This window comes from Lichenostomus cassidix, chromosome 14, assembly GCF_008360975.1.
Source record: "Lichenostomus cassidix isolate B80296 chromosome 14, HeHo_3.0, whole genome shotgun sequence".
NCBI classification, from domain to species: domain Eukaryota; kingdom Metazoa; phylum Chordata; class Aves; order Passeriformes; family Meliphagidae; genus Lichenostomus; species Lichenostomus cassidix.
The window spans coordinates 3,607,545-3,624,943 of record NC_139495.1 but is presented as its reverse complement, the minus strand read 5'-3'; the positions used below and the strand labels follow the sequence as shown (position 1 = coordinate 3,624,943).

At 48.5% G+C, this 17,399-nt stretch overlaps 1 protein-coding gene across 2 annotated transcripts; it reads left to right on the top strand.

Moving 5' to 3' along the window:
• The first annotated feature begins 2,771 nt into the window (after positions 1-2,771).
• On the top strand, positions 2,772-13,917 carry LOC146430673 (cytochrome P450 3A29-like). 2 transcript variants are annotated; one of them, XM_085074526.1, is made up of 13 exons: positions 2,772-2,909; positions 3,763-3,856; positions 4,954-5,006; positions 6,100-6,199; positions 6,556-6,669; positions 7,251-7,339; positions 7,947-8,095; positions 8,576-8,703; positions 9,001-9,088; positions 9,234-9,394; positions 9,573-9,799; positions 11,245-11,407; positions 12,889-13,917. In XM_085074526.1, exons 1-13 carry the CDS (start codon positions 2,839-2,841, stop codon positions 12,982-12,984), a joined length of 1,533 nt encoding a protein of 510 aa, XP_084930652.1. In that variant the 5' UTR covers positions 2,772-2,838; the 3' UTR covers positions 12,985-13,917. The 2 variants fall into 2 exon arrangements, with proteins under 2 accessions (XP_084930652.1, XP_084930651.1); XM_085074525.1 differs by lacking the exon at positions 2,772-2,909 and adding an exon at positions 3,138-3,326.
• The last annotated feature ends 3,482 nt before the right edge of the window (positions 13,918-17,399 follow it).

Sequence of the window (17,399 nt, the reverse complement as noted above, 5' to 3'; positions counted from 1 at the left end):
TAATGGGGAAAGCAGTGACACTGCGCTGGTGTCAGTAAGAAGGGCGATGTCAGAAAGGCTGAGGTCACATCTGCTCATGACCCAGAGATGGACATTCCTTTTGGACCAGTCTTCATAGGTACAGGTCTCTAACCCTGGAAACATCACTAGGGCTGTAAACCAGCTGTGTCTTCTAATATATAACCATGCCCATAGACCAGCACATCGAAGAGGTCACTGGCATCTATGTGGCTCCTACCAAGGGGTTTAGCAGCTCTCTTGGAGACATCTCCTATTAAAAAGTTATTACCTGAAATAGGAGAGGGGGAAAACTGACAGTTTTGTGAAAGAGGTGAATTAGAAGCATTGACATCAACTTGCAGTCTGCTATGTCTGCTATTTTTCACTTGTTTTAGCACATCTGCTGCATGAGTGCAGTGGGGAGCACTCATCGCTTCCCCTTTTGTACCACAAGATATTTTTGCTGGATCACCAGCCTTGGACAGACAAGAGTTGTGTTGCTCAAATCTGGGCAACTTTCTCCCATTCTTTTAGTCAAGGTGCTGGGATGCTGCAGCAGCCCCTCACTTGCAGCACTGTTGTGTGGTTTGCTTGCCCACAATGCTAAATCCCTTTCAATGTTGCCAGAAAAATGATCTGGAGAGCCTTTCTCCTCTGCTTTATCCCTCCTGGGTGCCATTTCAGTGAAATTCACATTAGAAAAATAGTCTCACTAAGTACAGAGTCTACCACCACATTTGGTCTAAAGGGCTGTGCAAGGATAAAAGCACCACTTTAATACATGCAATTTGTATAAAATTATCTGACAGTGAGTGTTCAGGATGGCCTCACCTGCAGCTCTGAGTCATCGGAGCAATTTTGACTGGGAGGTGGACATTTTATTAACTATGATTTTCTCAAATCTGGGGAGCTGGAGAGACACAGCACTTGAAGAGACCTGCAAAAAAACCCAAACCAAAAGTCAGATAAAAAAGGAGTTTGCAGAAGTTCACCAGCCACATTCACCAGTGAACAATACCTCTAAATCAGTAAACTGCTCCCACTCAAACCTGTTTTGGACAAACAAGTAATTTCCTTGTATGCAAAGATGCTGCACATTTTATTTATACATTTTGGGGGCTAGCTAACATCCTGGTTCTCCTCTGAAGTCTGTCGTTGCCTCAGTTTCTGTCTGAGAGAGGAGAAAATACTGAACCACAAATACACTTCCCACAGAGAAATCACAACAGCTGTTAGAAGTTATTGGAAAATCAAAGGGTTTGTGAGAGGGAAGAAATGCAGCTAATCCCAGCCTGGGAGTTACTGCTCCAGCACCTGCTTTCTCTTCCTGCCTCTCACTGCTGTTCTTTATGTCCTTCTGGTATGGGACTCATCAAGGAGAAGAACCAGCCTTTGGATGCCAGAGAAAGGATAACTCCCAGAGCACAGTTGCTTCAAGGTGTCTTAAAAGGGGCAGATCCCATAAAACAGAGAATAAAGTTCCTGTCACAGCACGCTGCTACAGCTCAGCTCTTCAGAGCAGCCTGGAGAAGCAGGAGTCGGGGATGTGCCTTCATAAAATGGTTAATCGATTAGTGTCAGCCAGTGATTATGTGAATCATTGAGCACATCGAGGCTGTGCAATGCTGGAGATGTCTGAGACACTGACCTACCAAAACTGGCAGTGCTGCTGCTCAGCTCTTCCACATAAATGTGGAGGTGACTGCTGGACCCACCGGCAGCTCAGCACATGCTGCATGTGTTTTATGAGGCAAAATAACTGTTTGGACAGAGGCAAAATCCACTGCTGGCCTGTGGGCAGAGCCATGTGAGATCTGACTGGCAGGTAATTGCAGAAGCACTTGGGTTTGTTCAAGGCTGAGCATGCCAAAGGTAGGGGAATGATGTCTGATGCAGTGAGTGTGATGTGCACAGGAATCCTCGGCTGGGCATCATCTCCCCTTGTCCATGTGGGTCTGTTGGTGTCTTCAGGGAACACAGAGAAGGGGACTGTACAGAGGAAGAGATTTGTGGCCCTTCCCAGTGTGATGGGGACAAAGGACACCACGTCCTGACCCATCCCCACACACACCCACCAGCACAGGGTGTTTGCATGTGCTGGAACTAAACCAGCCAGAGGCTCTGCTGTGTCCCCATATTTGTAAAGCACTTCCCATTTCCCTGGCAGAGAGCAGCCAGCCCCGTGTCTGTGTCCGGGGGGAAACTGAGCTGCCTAAAGCCAAATGACATCATGTTGAGCCACCTGAGTGCTCACATCTGGAGCAGAAGGGATGTGGGAATCCATCCCCAGGTGACACGGCTGGGCAATGTCACCGCTGTGCCCCCGGATTGCCCTCAACCCACACGGCCCTGCTCTGGTGGCTCCCTGGCGCTGGCAGGTCACCGGAGCCACCCATCCCAGCAGGGGGACATACATGCTGCCACAGGATTGCATCCTTCAGAGAGTCTGCCTGAGGGCAACGAGCTCCTTCCAGCCTCGCAGGTGTTTTGTGCGGGTTTATCTCCACCAGGCCCTTCCCTCCTGTACCCTGAACAGGAGCTACAGACCATGATACATGGAGGTGGGACAGGCGGCATGAGGGAAGGTGTGTCTGCACAGACACCCCCCGGAGCTGGGACACAGGAGGGGCTCCTTCTGCCTCCAGAGACAGCGGGAGGAGCTCGGGGCACCACCGCCCTTTCAGAAGATTACAGGGGACCGGACCCTGACCCTACAGACCGCCGGGGCTCGGCCCTGAGGCACGGAGCGGGCGGGAAGCGCCGCCTCCCTCACGTGATGGCGGGCACAGGCCGGGCCGGGGCGCGGCGGCAGGAGCGGCAGGGCGGACAGCGGGCAGCATGCAGCTCCTGCCCAGCTTCTCCCCTGTCACCTGGCTGCTCCTCATCGCCTGCCTGTGCCTCGTGGCCCTGTAAGTAGGGGCCGGTCCGCCGGGGGAGCGGGCAGGAGGAGCTCCCGGTGCCGGCGCGTTGGAGTGAATTAGCGCTGAACCCACCCGGGGCACCCGCGCTGCCCTCAGGGCACAGCGAGGGCTGTCAGGGGGCTGCGCTGCCAGCGGCAAGGAAGGAGCGAGCTGGACCGGGCGGGGAGGGAAATTAAAGGAAATCCTTGATTTTTTTCAACTTTCCCAAGGAGTAACTTCCGGGTGTTTGAAGACAGCAGCGCCCGTGGCGTCCTTGGTCTGTGCCGGCTGGGAGCAGTGCGGGGTGATGCCGGAGCTGCTGCCAGCAGAACCCCCCGATCAAGTAGTTCTGTTGGCAAAACTTGGGCTTATGTGGCTCAGGGGAGCTGTAGTGAGCTATACGGGAAAAAACTTAATTTTGCTGAGGTAATTTATGTCCCTGCTGTGCCGCTGTAGTGCGGCCACCTGAGCATCGCAGGAGGGCTTTGCAAAGACAAACACAAGGGCAGGCATCAGCTTCAGCTTCACAACTCAGTCGCTCCGAGACTTCTCAGTCAGCCGAGTCACAGTTGTCTGATCTGGGCAATTAAATGAGGCCCTTGAATAAAGCCCTGAGGTGCCCAGCTACACTGGTTTGCCTGGGCTGGGCTGCAGCTCCTTTCAGCCCTTGTCTTCCATCAAAACATACCCCCGAGTGATCCTGCATTTATTGCCAGGAGTATCCTCAGCAGGGCTGCTGCTGGTCCGTAATTTCAGCTGTCTCTGAGTGACGGGAACCAGTTATTTAAGCAGTTCTCTGTGCTCAGGGAGAATCTTCTCTTTTCATTGCCTAAGTGCTTCTGACATACTATTTGCTTGGCAGCTATGGGATATGGCCCTACCGGACCTTCAAGAAGCTGGGCATTCCTGGCCCACGGCCTCTCCCATTTGTGGGGACTTTCCTGGAGTATGGGAAGGTGAGTACCAGCAGCTGTTGCTCTGTAGCTGCTTTAGATCCTTCTTGTGGCTGGTGATGTTTCCCCCATTCTTTGGGCATCTCTTTCCTTTGTCCTTGATTCAGTCAGATGAAAATTCTGCTTTTAGGTAGGAAGCTCTTTGGATACACAAAGAACACAACAGGTCAGGCTGACCTGAATGTGGTGTGCTGTATTTTAAAACTACTTTGTAATTTAAATTTTTAGTTTCTCCCTGTGATTTCTCTCAAGCAGCTGAAGTTCTGTTAGGAACAAAAAAATATATTGGAGAGATGCTTAAGACTGCTGTTTTCCGGGAACTGCATGCATCTTTGCCCTTTTTATCATCAACATGAAGAGGCTGAATTAGCCCCAGCAATGCCTCATCCAACCACTTGCTGTTGGGCCAGCCTGAGACTAAGCCAGACAAATAGATTTTTAAATAAAACTCAAGCTACCAAACCTTATGAAATAACAAGGCAGTAGCTGATCCCAGGTAACTGATGGCAAATGCAGAACAAGTGTACTGGCTTCAATAAAATAGGTGTTTTGCTTGTGTTTACTGAGTTTATATACACATGTTGCTTCATACTGTTTTAGTGAGTGTTACATGTCCCATAAGTTTCATCCTTACATGTAACATCAGCTAAAACCCTAATGGAGAGAAAATGAAAATCTGTGTTCACTCCAGTTCACTAACTGTAGAGGAAGATCATATGAGGACAAGGCAGCAGCAGCTCTAACTTGTTGAGCTGAAGGTGAAAGGACACCCTGGGATCCAATTCTGCCTCCTAACTCTGCTCACTAAAACTTTGTACTCTGTCATACCTTGTCTTCATTACATTTTTAGATCAGGTTGGCTGGTGGAAGTTGAAAGTGCCTTTTTTTTTCTTTTTTTTTTTGTTAATCTCTGCTCTCCTTTTTCTCTCCAATGCAAATGTCCCCTAAGCATCTATGTGATGCTTAAGAGGACCATGCACCTCCCAACCTGAACCTCTGCCACTTAAATGGGGCTGTGGAATACACTGTGCTGCCAGCTGTGACCTGCTTTGATCACTTTTCACTGGCAAACAGTTCATTTCTCCTTTCTTCTTTTCCAGGGAATCCGCAAATTTGATCAGCAATGCTTTGAAAAATATGGGAAGATCTGGGGGTGAGTTTCTGCAGAACAAAGCTAGCAGTTTGGGATGCTCCACAGCCCCAGAATAGAATGGAAAAAGGTACATTGCCATCATGTCTCTTGGCACTGTAATTCCAGCAGTGACAGCCTGAGAAAATCGAGGTTCACCACTGGGAAAGTCTCCACCCATCTCTCCAAGGCTTCTCTCCTGTTGGGATTTCAGTATGATGTGGGGCTGGAATGGTGATGGCCAGTTTGAGGGGTCATTTGTTTGCATAAGCTTTGAAAATCACCTCCAGTGCTTGGTGTCAAACTGAGCCTCCTGCCTTTGAAGCTGCTCTTCTGTGTGTCTGGAGCAGAAAGCAAGCTGCAGGCTGCCACGGTGTTTTTCATCTTGCTCCCTGCTTCTCCCAGAGCTGGGGCATGAGCTACCTTTCAACCTGCCTCCCTGCTCCCTGCACAGTGCTTGTTTTGTGCCAGGGCCTCTTATCATGCTTCTACTGAGAACCTTGCAAACCAAAACAAAATTGCTCTGCAAAAAAATCCTGGGAGGCTTCGTGAAACCTGGTGCATTTTTTCGAAAGATTAAATGTTTGCAAGCTTCTTGAAGATGGCAGCTTCCCTCAACTGTGGCCCAAGGCTCCCTGCCCTTTAGCCTACACCATGACTTTAAAGTTTTTCTGTCTCTCTTGATTGGAAAATGGAGGAGACAGATGAGTTTTCAGCCTCTCAGTGCCTTGTAGGCCAGGCAGGAAATCTCTTTCCCCCCCAGGTGGGTTGTTTGGCTTGGATTTCTTGTCTCCAGCCATCATTACCGGAAACAGCTTAGACAGCCCAAGTGCAGGAGATCAACATCGTGGCCAAAATCTAAACCCACGTGGCTTTGGCAACTTTTTAGTACCACAGATGTTTCTAGAAATACTCATGCTGCGCATCCTTGTCTTCTTCTTTCTCCTGCTTTACTACATAATCAAGCAGTTTCAGCCTCATCCCTTCAGCTGTTTTGTCAGAGCAGACTCAAGTGGCCCAAACCCTTTGTGCTATGGTTCTGGCCACAAACAGAACAGGCTGCTTTTCCCCCACTGACCACAAGGGATGGACTGACTGTGGGTTTCTCTTGGCTTAGGATTTATGATGGCAGGCAGCCTTTGCTGGCTGTTTTGGACCCCATCCTCATCAAAAACATCCTGGTGAAAGAGTGCTACTCCAGTTTTACCAATCGCAGGGTAGGTACCTAGTCCATGCTTTGCTTTCCAGAACAGAGCACATGCAGCTAGAAGTTTGTTCTTGTTTTCTGTTCTCTGATGTGCCCAAGTTTATTGATGGTACCAACATTAAAACTCTGCTAGGAAGGTGTGTGGGCCACTCTGGCTGGGACATTGGACCATCAGCCTGGATGTGCTCCAGGGCTGATGTCATTTATCACTTAGACTTTTGTTTCCATTTCTGTTGTTTGCTGGTTGACACAGAGCTGACATGACTTCAGGGGCCAAGTCAACACTCTGTGGTGGGTTTGTCTCTGCATTTCTGTCATGTGGAAGGAGGCTGTAAACCTTCACCTGTGTGCTATTCTCCTGTGCAGAACTTCGGTCTGAATGGACTCCTGGAGTCAGCCCTCAACGTGGCTGAGGATGAGCAGTGGAAAAGGATTCGTACAGTGCTGTCTCCAACCTTCACCAGTGGGAAGCTGAAGGAGGTAAAGCACTGGCCACTGGTACTTTGCATCAATAGCTGGAGGAGAGCTGGACTGTTTCTGAGTGCAGACCTTCCCCTCAAATGGGAAAGTCACCCTGTTTGCCAAGAGCACATCCGTGCATTGTTGGTACAGTGCAGCAATACAGTGTCTGTCTGCCATCCCGGGGAGGGAGTCAGGAGAAGGGGATGGAGGATGAAACAGCACACAAGGTACTGCAGGCTGAGGCTGTTGGCCCTATGGCCTGTATGTTCATCTTGCTAAACACATTGCTCAGACCATGATTGTCCATTTTCCATGCACCCAGGATCCATGTTTGCTCCCAGCTGGAGTTGATGCTGAGCTGGAATGGGAGCTGTGTGTGGATTTTTGGAGGAGAGCCCTGCTCAGTCCTAATCAGTTGAGCTCTCTGGACAGATTAAGATGAGAGAAAGCAATGTCTGAGGCCTGGAAATGAGAGCTTCCCCTTGCTTGCCCTTCCTCCCCAAGCCATACATGGCAAGTGGCAGATGGCAGCATGGCCCAGCCTTGTTTGGTGGCAGGGGAAGAGTCAACAGTGCTCTGTGCTTTGGTTTGCATTTCAGATGTTCCATATCATTAATCACTATGGTGAAAAATTAGTGAAAAACATTGAGAAGAAAGTGGCTAATGATGAGTTCGTGGCTGCAAAGGAGTGAGTAACTGTGTGGGGCTGACAGCAAAGGGTTTGTATTCAGTGTGGGGAAGGGACTGTTCTGGAGAGCCTTTTCTCTTCTTCTGGAGAGCCTTTTCCATGCTGCAGCGTAGATCCCATGAAAGTTAAGGAAGCAAACTCCACAGCAGCCATGGGCATGGCATGTTCCTCAGCAGTGGGCTTGCTGTGCTCTGCTCTGCTCAAACAGGACAGCTGTGTCTTCCCCAGTTCATTTTACTGGGGACACATTTCAAGGAAGCATGCATTTTCTGGAATTTTTCCAGAAGCTGTGCAAGATGTGGTATTTTCAGATGTCATTTTTGCAATCCCTTTTACAGGTGTGAATCAGAATATAGTCTTTGTTATCTTGGACTGCAGTTTACTGCTTTCCAACTACAGCTTAGGTTTTTGAAGCTGAGAAAAATTGGGGGAATGAATGCAACTGGGGAAACTTCAGAAAATATAATAATGGTCACTGCCAGATCAGGCCAGACCTACTATATTAGGACTCTGCATTGAGATTCCTTCTCAGAAAGATTGTCTTAGATGAGCTCTTATTTACTGCTGTGTTAGGGTTCATCTAAATCACTCTCTCTTCTCTATTCAGAGTTTTTGGAGCTTACAGCATGGATGTGGTGACCAGCACTTCTTTCAGTGTCAACATTGACTCCTTGAACAACCCCAATGACCCCTTTGTCAACAACATTAGGAAATTTCTCCAGTTCAGTTTCCTAAGTCCTCTGTTCTTACTCTTAGGTATGACAAACCTCATCTCATACAGCCCTGAATTGATGTCAAAGGTATTGCATTTCCTGATAGCTCCCTTAGTAGCTTTCAGTCGTTTTTGGTAATATGGGAGATGCTCAGCACTTTGCAGGATTGGATTTATAGTCTCAGATCTGCAGAAATATTTCCCCAGGGAAACCAAAGGCAGGATTTGTACAGCCCTTGTGGGTCTTGGCAGCATCCTCCTGCAAGGGGAGACCCTGTCTGCAGTGACATGGTGGAGAGCTGCTATGTCACACAGAGTTGCACTTAGTGTCACATTATGGTCATAAAGTAACATGGAGGAGATTCTCAAGAGCTGTTGCATCCCAGCCATGGTTAGGTGAAAAGAGCTGGGGCAACAAAACGGGTCAAGGTGCAGATGTACTGCTCCTTTGTGTGCTTTGTGCCAGTTTTGGATTTATTGGTGCCCTTTCAGCTCAAATATGTTGGTCTCTTCTTTCCTTTTAGTGTTGTTCCCCTTTGTTACCCCTGTGCTGGAAAAGATGAAGGTGACTCTGTTGCCATCAGACGTCATGGACTTCTTCAAGAATGTCTTCATGAAAATGAAGAAGGAACGGGCAAAAGGCAGCAGCACGGTGAGTCCAGCCTAGGTGGCCTCTTCAGGAGAAGTCCTGAGTGCAGGAGGGACCTGGTGGCATCTTCAGAAGCAACAGTGTGTCACCTGCTCTCTGAGCTCACCCAACCTGTGAAAGGCCAGAACCACACCCTGCCTGGGTGTCCAAGTGGAGAAAGTGTTCATAGAGGGGCTGTAGTCCAGACCTCATCATGAGCTGAAGCCATGAGCTGTGAGTGGAGCAGGTGTCTCAGCAAGGAACTTGGGCTGGACTAGGTTTTCTCCTCTCCACCCACATGGTTTCTCTGTTTCTCCCCAGGAGGACCGGGTGGATTTCCTGCAGCTCATGATTGAATCGCAGAACTCAGATGATGGCTCCAAATCTGCTGAGACCAACTTGGATAAAAGTATGTTTAGGGATGCGTCCTCCTCTCAGCAGAAGGCAGTAGTTCCCTTCCAGTTAAAGGAAGGAGGCAAGGAGAGGATTTTAGTCCCAAGGGTTGATTATTGTGGTTTTCAGCTTCTTGTATGTGCTTTTACGCCTTTTCTCAGCATTAAGTGATGAGGAGATTCTGGCCCAGGCTCTTATCTTTGTCTTTGCTGGTTATGAGACCACCAGCTCCACTCTCAGCTACATAGCCTACAACCTGGCCACCCACCCTGACGTGCAGCAGCGACTCCAGGATGAGGTTGATGCACACCTGCCCAACAAGGTAAAGGAGGGTGGGACAATACTGAGTTTGTTCCCACCTGAGCCTTGCAAACCCTGGTTGGAAACAGAATGGCAGAGGTGCTGGCATGGAGATTCCCCCTTCCCTGGGAAACACTGAGAGGTGTTGGGATGGGAGTTGCAGTGCTCAGTGTTCACAGCCCTCCCGATTCCTCTCCCAGGCTACTCCCACATACAACACCATCACTCAGATGGAGTACCTGGACATGGTGGTGAACGAATCCCTCCGGCTCTTCCCCGTCGGGGGCCGCATTGAGAGGGTCTGCAAGAAAACTGTGGAGATCAACGGTGTGACAATTCCACAGGGAATGGTGGTCTTGATCCCAGCCTTTGTGCTGCACCGGGACCCCCAGCACTGGCCAGAGCCGGATGAGTTCAGGCCTGAGAGGTGAGGGCCATGTGGGGGGAATAGCTGCATGCTCAACCTCAGCCCTGGGAGTGGGAATGGCAGCAAAAGTGGGGAATGCATGATTATAACATTTAAATTAGGCATTTATCATTGTCTGACATCTAGTCCCAGCATTACCGTGAGGGGAGTTTTATGATCTACATCCATAAACTGTGCATGGAATTTAATTAACTGCATTGAAGGGAGCAACAGTGAGAGCAGCTCCCAGCAGCTGTAACACTGAGGGGTTTATGGCCAGATATTAAAGCAAGAGCCATTGGGTGACTGGCACAATGCCCTGCAAATCAGCACTGGAAGGACAAAGATGGGTAGGAAATAAAACTTAATTTTTAACTCAAGTTATGAAGCAATCTTTGCTTAGGAGCTCTGACAGACCGTGCAAAATGAGGCAATAGCCCAAGGGAGACCTGGGATACCATGAACCTGATAGTCTTCAGGTGGCCACCAAGATATTGATGCTCAGTCCAGGGAGAGCAGGACCAGACCTCTGCCCTTGCAGAGGGAAGTTAGATGCCCCTGGAAGTTAGTCCTGGTATGGGGATGTGGTGACCTTTGGGACAAAAAGTGGCAGCCATATGAGGCACCTATGGAGCCTGTGGTCACCTTGTGTTGAATTCAAAAGGAAACACCCAAATGGGAGTGCTCTGACAATGAGCTAAGCTGCACCAGTTGCTCCAGTAGCCACATCCTTATTCCACTTGTCAAACTGGGCATGGATAGCAGGACAGGAGCTCTTCAGGTTTCACTTGCCTTGCTGGGAGTTCATCAGAGGGATGTGCTATTATCTCAGGAGTGAGATACTTCACTTCTGACTTAGCATGGCTCAGGTTTGTACCTGGACCTCATGCACTGGGAATGAAAAGCTTTCTGACATGAAAACTAACTGATCACTAAGAAGTATTACTGGAAATGCTCAGTGGCAAATTTCTCTGTGAAGCTGATTGTTCTTCGCTGTTTTTTATGATGAGGAAAAGAATGGCTGGCATGTCTCAAAAGCAGCCCTGTCTTTAGTCACACAGGGGGAGAACATCTTTGTGTTCTCTTGGTCCTTTGATGTACAGGGAAGCTGTGGAGCTTGAGACCTGTGTGGTTTAGGGTTTGAAATCTGGGTTCCATTTTGGAGCTGAGAGGGAGTTCTGAAAAAAGAGTAGTTATGCAATCCATTAGCGTATTTCAGGTATTCCCAGGTCACCCAATGCACCTGGATCTGCACAACCAAATCTGAGCAGTAGGATGAAAGCAGAGGCATAAGGTATCTATTGAGACAGAAATAAGGGACCTAGGTGGAATCTTCTAATATGCTCAGAAACACAAAAAGCTTTTGCCTCCACAGACCTGTTATCGCTTCAGGAAGCTGGCACATCGTGGAACAGTAGATCTTGCTAACTTGGTGATTTTTTTTTTGTTCTATTTTTTTGTATCAGGTTCAGTAAAGAGAACAAAGAGAGTATTGACCCCTACACCTTCCTGCCATTCGGGGCTGGCCCCAGGAATTGCATAGGGATGAGGTTTGCTCTCCTCATCATGAAAGTGGCTGTGGTCATGCTGTTGCAGAACTTCTCATTCAGAACCTGCAAAGACACACCGGTGAGGATTTGGGGTGCTGTGTCTCATCTTCCTTTACTCCCACTGAGATGGTTCAGGACCCCAGTGAATGCTGCATGCAGTACTGATGGGATGGGCCTTGCAGGGTGTAGTGTTTGACATAAAACAAATGCAGGAGCTGTTGGAAATGTGTCAGTCCAGCCCTGCTGAGAGCACAGCAGCTCCATGTGCCTCAGGCAGGCAGCACTTCAGTGTTTCCAGCCCAACCCAGCTCCTTGCACTCCCTGCTGCAAAAGGCTGGGCCATTATTACATTATTTTGGTGAGGAGAGCTTGGGAAATCAGAGCAGAGGGGGCAACAAGTCACTCAAAGGACGTTTGTTGTAAGAAACAGAAAAATCCTTATTAAATTATTACTTGGCACGGGTGCTCAGCTGGAATCTCTGCAGATTCAGATTGCAGCTCAACTAGTAACCTGGAGGTGAAAGACTGTAATAGTCCATTAACAATGCAGTGACCTATTCACCCTCCCCCAAGTTTAATGACATTTTTCTAGTCCTCTGCAATCCATAAAATTGATTCTTTTTATAACTGCCTTTAATTAAAAGGAGACAAGTTAAATATGTATTGTATTATTGGTGCCCATAGGTTTATGGGGCTCTTTCAGCCCTTTTTTCTACTGAAGGTGTCATGCACATCAGATCAGAGTGGGAGGGAAAAATTCATGCTGGAGCATCCTTTTGGAATATGTATATGGAAGCTGCAGTCTCCTCTCATTGCTCCACTGGTGGCACATGGGGCTCCAAGCCTCATTGCTTAAATTTCCTGAAACAAAGTTTCCTGGGATGTGGGGTGTGCATGTGGCCTGTTGGGTTTAGGGTGTGTCCCCTTGTTCTGATGGGGAGAGGGGGAGCTGGGATACTAGCAGCATCCATTGCTGGGGGAGACTTAAAACACACCTCCCTCCCCTGCAAGATTAATCCCTCCAACACCAGCTTTAAAGGTTGCTTCTAATGAGATTCCCAGCCTACCCCATGGAAACCTTTCCTGATGAGGATGTTTTTGCTTTGGTACTCAGTCTGAGCAGCGATTTTAGTTTTGCTCTTCCTGGAGAGCTTATTGCTCCTCCAGCTCCCATTATGATCTTGTTGCCCTTAGCACTGACACACTTGTGCATTAAACAAAATGGCACTGCATGCCCCCATTTAGCTGCAGCCCCCTGGGTGGGATTTGGCTGCTCTCCTCTGCACGTGCAGCCTGTTGATCAGCACTCTGTACCACACCATGTGAAAGCAGAACTCACCAACCAGTTTGTCCAAGATCTGAGGGCTGTTAAACACCAGCTGGTGGCTGCTTTGCATGAGCAATAGTGATGGTCCTGCTCTAAGTACACCTGTGAGTTGGGAAATGCATTGAAAACAAGTGGTAGCTGGGATGTGTGATAGCTGTAGGGCTGCTGTTGTCCTATCAGTCCTTTTTCCCAGCTGACATGGCTGTTTTGTGGTTTTTTTCCTCCTGCTCAAGATCCCACTGGTCCTGGACTCAAAAGGTTTCATGCAGCCTAAGAAGCCCATTGTCCTGAAGATGGTCCCCAGAGCCCAGGCTGACCTGAAGAAGTGAAGGAAGGAGGAGCAGAACAAGAGACTCTTATTTGCTGGTGGCTCCACCAGCTCTTGAGAGGAGATCAGGTTAATGTGTGCACTGTAGGAGTGTCAGGGGTGCAACCCCCCCATTTCATGTGGATTTGGCCCAGCACAATTACATGAGCATTATCCTAATGAACACGAGCCCCAGATCCTGCTGTCCCCAATCACAATAGGCATTTTGCAAGACCATTTGCACTCAAGTTATTTGGGCATTTTTTTCTCTCTCTCTGAAGAGGCACTTTTCTAAGCAATTTGATTCCAGACACTGTCAGTCTCTTCTGGCAGTGTAATTTAAATCAAGATAGGGAGAGCAAATTGCACATACTTAAGTAATGCTGCCATTGCTCCTGTTCCCACTGCCTGCTGGGTGACTCTCTGTGTCTTCTGGTTTTATTCTCCTGGGGATGCAGAGTTGTCCAGGGCTATTTCCTCAGCTCTGTGCTGTGACCCTCACTAGTGTTAAAATGGTCACATCCTTACAGGACTGAATGCCTGCAGCAAATTTTCTGATGCTGATTTATTTAGATTTTGGTATGATTTCTAGATGGCTTTTGTGTGATTCCAAGTGCAGATGAGTGAACCAGAGGAGCCCAGAGAGGAGCAGTTTCCCCTAACGACTGGAGATCTGTAGAGTGGGAGAGAAGTGTCCCACACGTGTTTCCTGATTGTTTGCTTGTTTTATCATGGGCATGCAGCCATCTCCCATGGAAGGGATTGTCAACATAGGCACCATCCATACTGCTATCATGACACCTTTTAGCCTGATTTATATTAGACCACTGTAAGACCAACTTAACTAAATTAATAATTATGCTGGGTGCAGCACTGAGAGCCTCCAGATGTCCTGGACAACCTTGTCTGGAAGAAAAGTGCCTTTGCTTATTAAAAGCTTCAAAATCTTGCCAAACTTTGTCATTTTCTTACAGTCTAGAATTTCATATTATTCCTCCAAAAACTGCTGCTGGAATGCTAACTGCACTAAAAAGTTCACTTACCTCTGCTGTGACCAGCTGATGCCAGTCACAAGTCTTTGTGATTTCTCCATACACAAGTGACTCCAGCTGTAGCTCTCATAAGCCTTTGGCCAGGTGATGACATCCCAAAACCTGTCCAGCTGAATTCCTCCCTTCTTTCATGGGATCCTCAAAAATCAGTGCTGCAGAGTGGAGGCAGAACTGTGCAATTCATCCTTCCTCAGTCACCTTGTGGCACCACAAATCACTGGGCTCCTGGTCTTGCTGCTCTCAGTCTTGCTGTGAAAGTGGAGGGGTTTGATTCCAGCATCTGCTCCATGCTGACCTCATCCAGGGGTCAGAGTGTTCTCTCTCTGCTCTCCTGAACACCTCACACACCTGCTCTGCCCTTCCACAGGATGATGTCTTCTGCTTCAGAGCTGTCAAGTTTTGGCACTGAGTGAAGCACTTTCATGTGCATATACATCCAACCCACTCACAGCCATATATAATGATGCTGGGATTCCTGGGAGATGAAAACTCCTTTTATCCTGGATGAATCCATGTGTGTACCAGAAGTCCTAAGAGCTGCTCCTGGAGGTGCAGAGTTGAAGGTACAACAGCCAAAAATGAATGGCTGAGCAGAGTCATTGATGGTGTGACAGTGATTCCTATTGCAAAAGGGACTTTATTCACTACATAGCAACTTTTATATTCTTTTACATAGAGGTAGATAGATTATACACATCTTATTATATATTCTTCTCATGCTTACTTCCTGTATTTTTTAGGAATTGAGTAGAAAACCTCAGAAGAGATATAATAACCTTTCTACAGCAAATTAAATTCCCCAGTGAAAGACACCCTTGCCTGGAAGTGTAGGGGAGGAGTGAGGCTGCTTCTCTAGAGAGTCATCAATGAGCTGGGTGAGAGGGTTAGAAAATTCCCAGCAGCTCAGGCAGCCATGGCTTCCCCTTCTGCCTTCATCACTTGCAGCACTGCAACTCCCTTCTGCCACCAGTGTACCAAAGTGACAATTCATCTTTGTTTTCAGCTGTTGCTGTCCCCTTTTTCAAAGTCATGGCAGGGTGTTGGTCACAGCACATGGACAAAACATACAGGCAGTCAGAACCCTGGAGGACAAACAGCTGAAAAGTGCCTGTGCCATCACAGTGGTTCATAGAAAGGGGCACAGAAAATCCTCAGGTCTCTGCCTTGAGAAGTGACCGAGAAGATGAGGGTGACAAAGTCACCTGCAGTGTCACAGGTCAGGGATGAATTAACAACCGTGCTGGGGCAAAGGCCAGAGCCTGCCTGGTGGCAGTGAGAAAAGGGTTTGGCCTCCTCACCCCATGCCCATGTTGGAATTAATCACACAGAAATGTCAACACTACGGGAAAACATCCTTCAGGATAATCTCTCAGAAAGCTGCTTAACATTTTGGAAATACACAGTTCACTTGGAGGTGTCAAAGGACTTCAGCCCCTCTCATCTGTTTAAAGGCATCTTCATCTGCTGCACCCCCAGCCAAGGGAGCAGAGCTGGGCTGGGAACACTGCTGTACCTGCAGAGACACAGCACTGCCTCATCCCCGGCACCTCCTTGGGGTGCTGGCAGGGGACAAAACTGTTGAGTTCTGTCAAATCTCATCTTTGGTTTGCTGAATTTTGTGCCTAAGAGAAGGAAGTGCACACCTTTGTAGGTTTCCAGTTGTCCCAGAGGAAGGTTTGCCAACAAATTTGGCTTTGGGGAGTAGTTTGGGTGGAATCTTGGAGTGGCAAATAGCTAGGATGCTGTGAGTTTTCCCCCAGGCTCAGTACCTGGGACACTGTTTCTTGGGTTTATTCCAGGCTGAACAGCTGTGTGGGAGATGTTTGGTGTCAACCTTTTCTGGTCTGATTTCCAGAGGTAACAAGCAAGCACCACTCCCCCATATCCAGGGGAAATGGAGCTGTGCTTGTCCACAGTCCTGTGCACCTATAATTTTTTTTAATTATTTATAGTTAGGCAATAGTGAAATTTGATGTATGTCCACCTTATGCCATGCTTTGATTCAGATCCCTGCAAGGCTCCAGAGCAAGCAAGTGGGCTCCCTTTTGGAGGACACTAAAGCAGAAGTGCCTTAGGAGCTCACCTAACAGGCTCCAGCTGCTGACAGCTTGAAGCAAGTCCTCCACTCGCCCTAAAAATCATCCAGGATGATTATAGAGCCCTCAGCATGAACTCCTTTGCTCTGCATATCCCACTCCTACACCAAAGCACTGCTTCCCAGAGCAAACAAGCATCAGCTCAGCACCAGCTCCTGGAAGGACAATCCCCCCTCAAGCAGCATCACTCAAATCTGGTCCCACTCACTCCTGCTTCAATTGTTTAGGCTCCTTTCAAGCGAGAGCACCCACTTGCACTTCACAGGGTTCTCTCTCTCTGAAGTGCTTTTGCTGTGGGCTCAGCATGTGCTCGAGTGCTCCCAGGGCCAGGCCCAGGTGCACTAATCGTCCCTGCCACGATTTGCAACAAACCTGGAGCTTTCCTGACCCTGACCCTGGCTTGCATAGAGGTTGTCTGTATTATTGCTGCTGGTGCTGTACTGTACCCACTGCCGAGGAGAGACAGGCCTCCAGACACCCGTATTGAATGCTCAATTCAGTTAAAATCGATGGGATAATCAGCCCACAGAGTCTGCCCAAAGGTCAGGAAGCAGTGATTTTTTCCTCCAGCAACTTTGGTCCTGAGCTCTTGTTTCAGTGTGAAGAGTGCAAGCAGAAGCACTTCAGCAGGTAGGTTATCAAAGGGTTATGGCTGCTGGTAGTTGGCTGACAGGCTAATGTAACGAGTGCCTAACAAGATCTCCTAAAACAGGCAGGGAAGTTCTTGGCAGCGCTTGTTTCTCTAAAAGGAGCAGGAGATGGTGCAGGGCAGGCTGGTGTCCTGCAGGGCAAAATGCAAACAGCCTTGAGGAGGAGCCCACCAGGGTGGAGAAGGAGGAGGAGGTCAGGAGAAGGGGGTGCTGTGGGAAGGACCAAGTGGGGATAATCCCTTTTTCCCACCCCATCCCCCAAATTCCACCCCCCAGCTGTGGTACCTCTGTGTCTCCTCAGTCCCACGTGTGCCCATCAGCAGAGCCAAAGGCCACAGCAGCAGGAGGAGCCATCTTTACCCATCTCATCACTCCAGCACACGTTCTCTAGCAGCTGGACACACGGCATACTGCGGGCTGAATTTGCAGAAACACTTTGATCTTTCATTTTTAAGCCCAGCGATTCAATCCCCCACAGAGCCAAGGTAAACGGAGGCGATGCTGCTCCGGAGGGCTCAAGGTTCCAAGTCAAACAGCAGTCGTTTAACCACACTTTTAAAGCTCGTATCATTTGAATGTCATATGTCAAACTGATGCTGCTTCCACTGAAGGCAAATAGCTGTTTATTCCCCTCGCAGC

Bases quoted from the DNA above. Each gene is read 5' to 3' on its own strand.
- LOC146430673 (XM_085074525.1), top strand. From the start codon at position 3,208: ATGCCGGAGCTGCTGCCAGCAGAACCCCCCGATCAAGTAGTTCTGTTG. The intron at 8,704-9,000 runs GTGAGTCCAGCC...GTTTCTCCCCAG, and splicing joins GGGCAAAAGGCAGCAGCACG to GAGGACCGGGTGGATTTCCT. The intron at 9,395-9,572 runs GTAAAGGAGGGT...TTCCTCTCCCAG, and splicing joins ATGCACACCTGCCCAACAAG to GCTACTCCCACATACAACAC.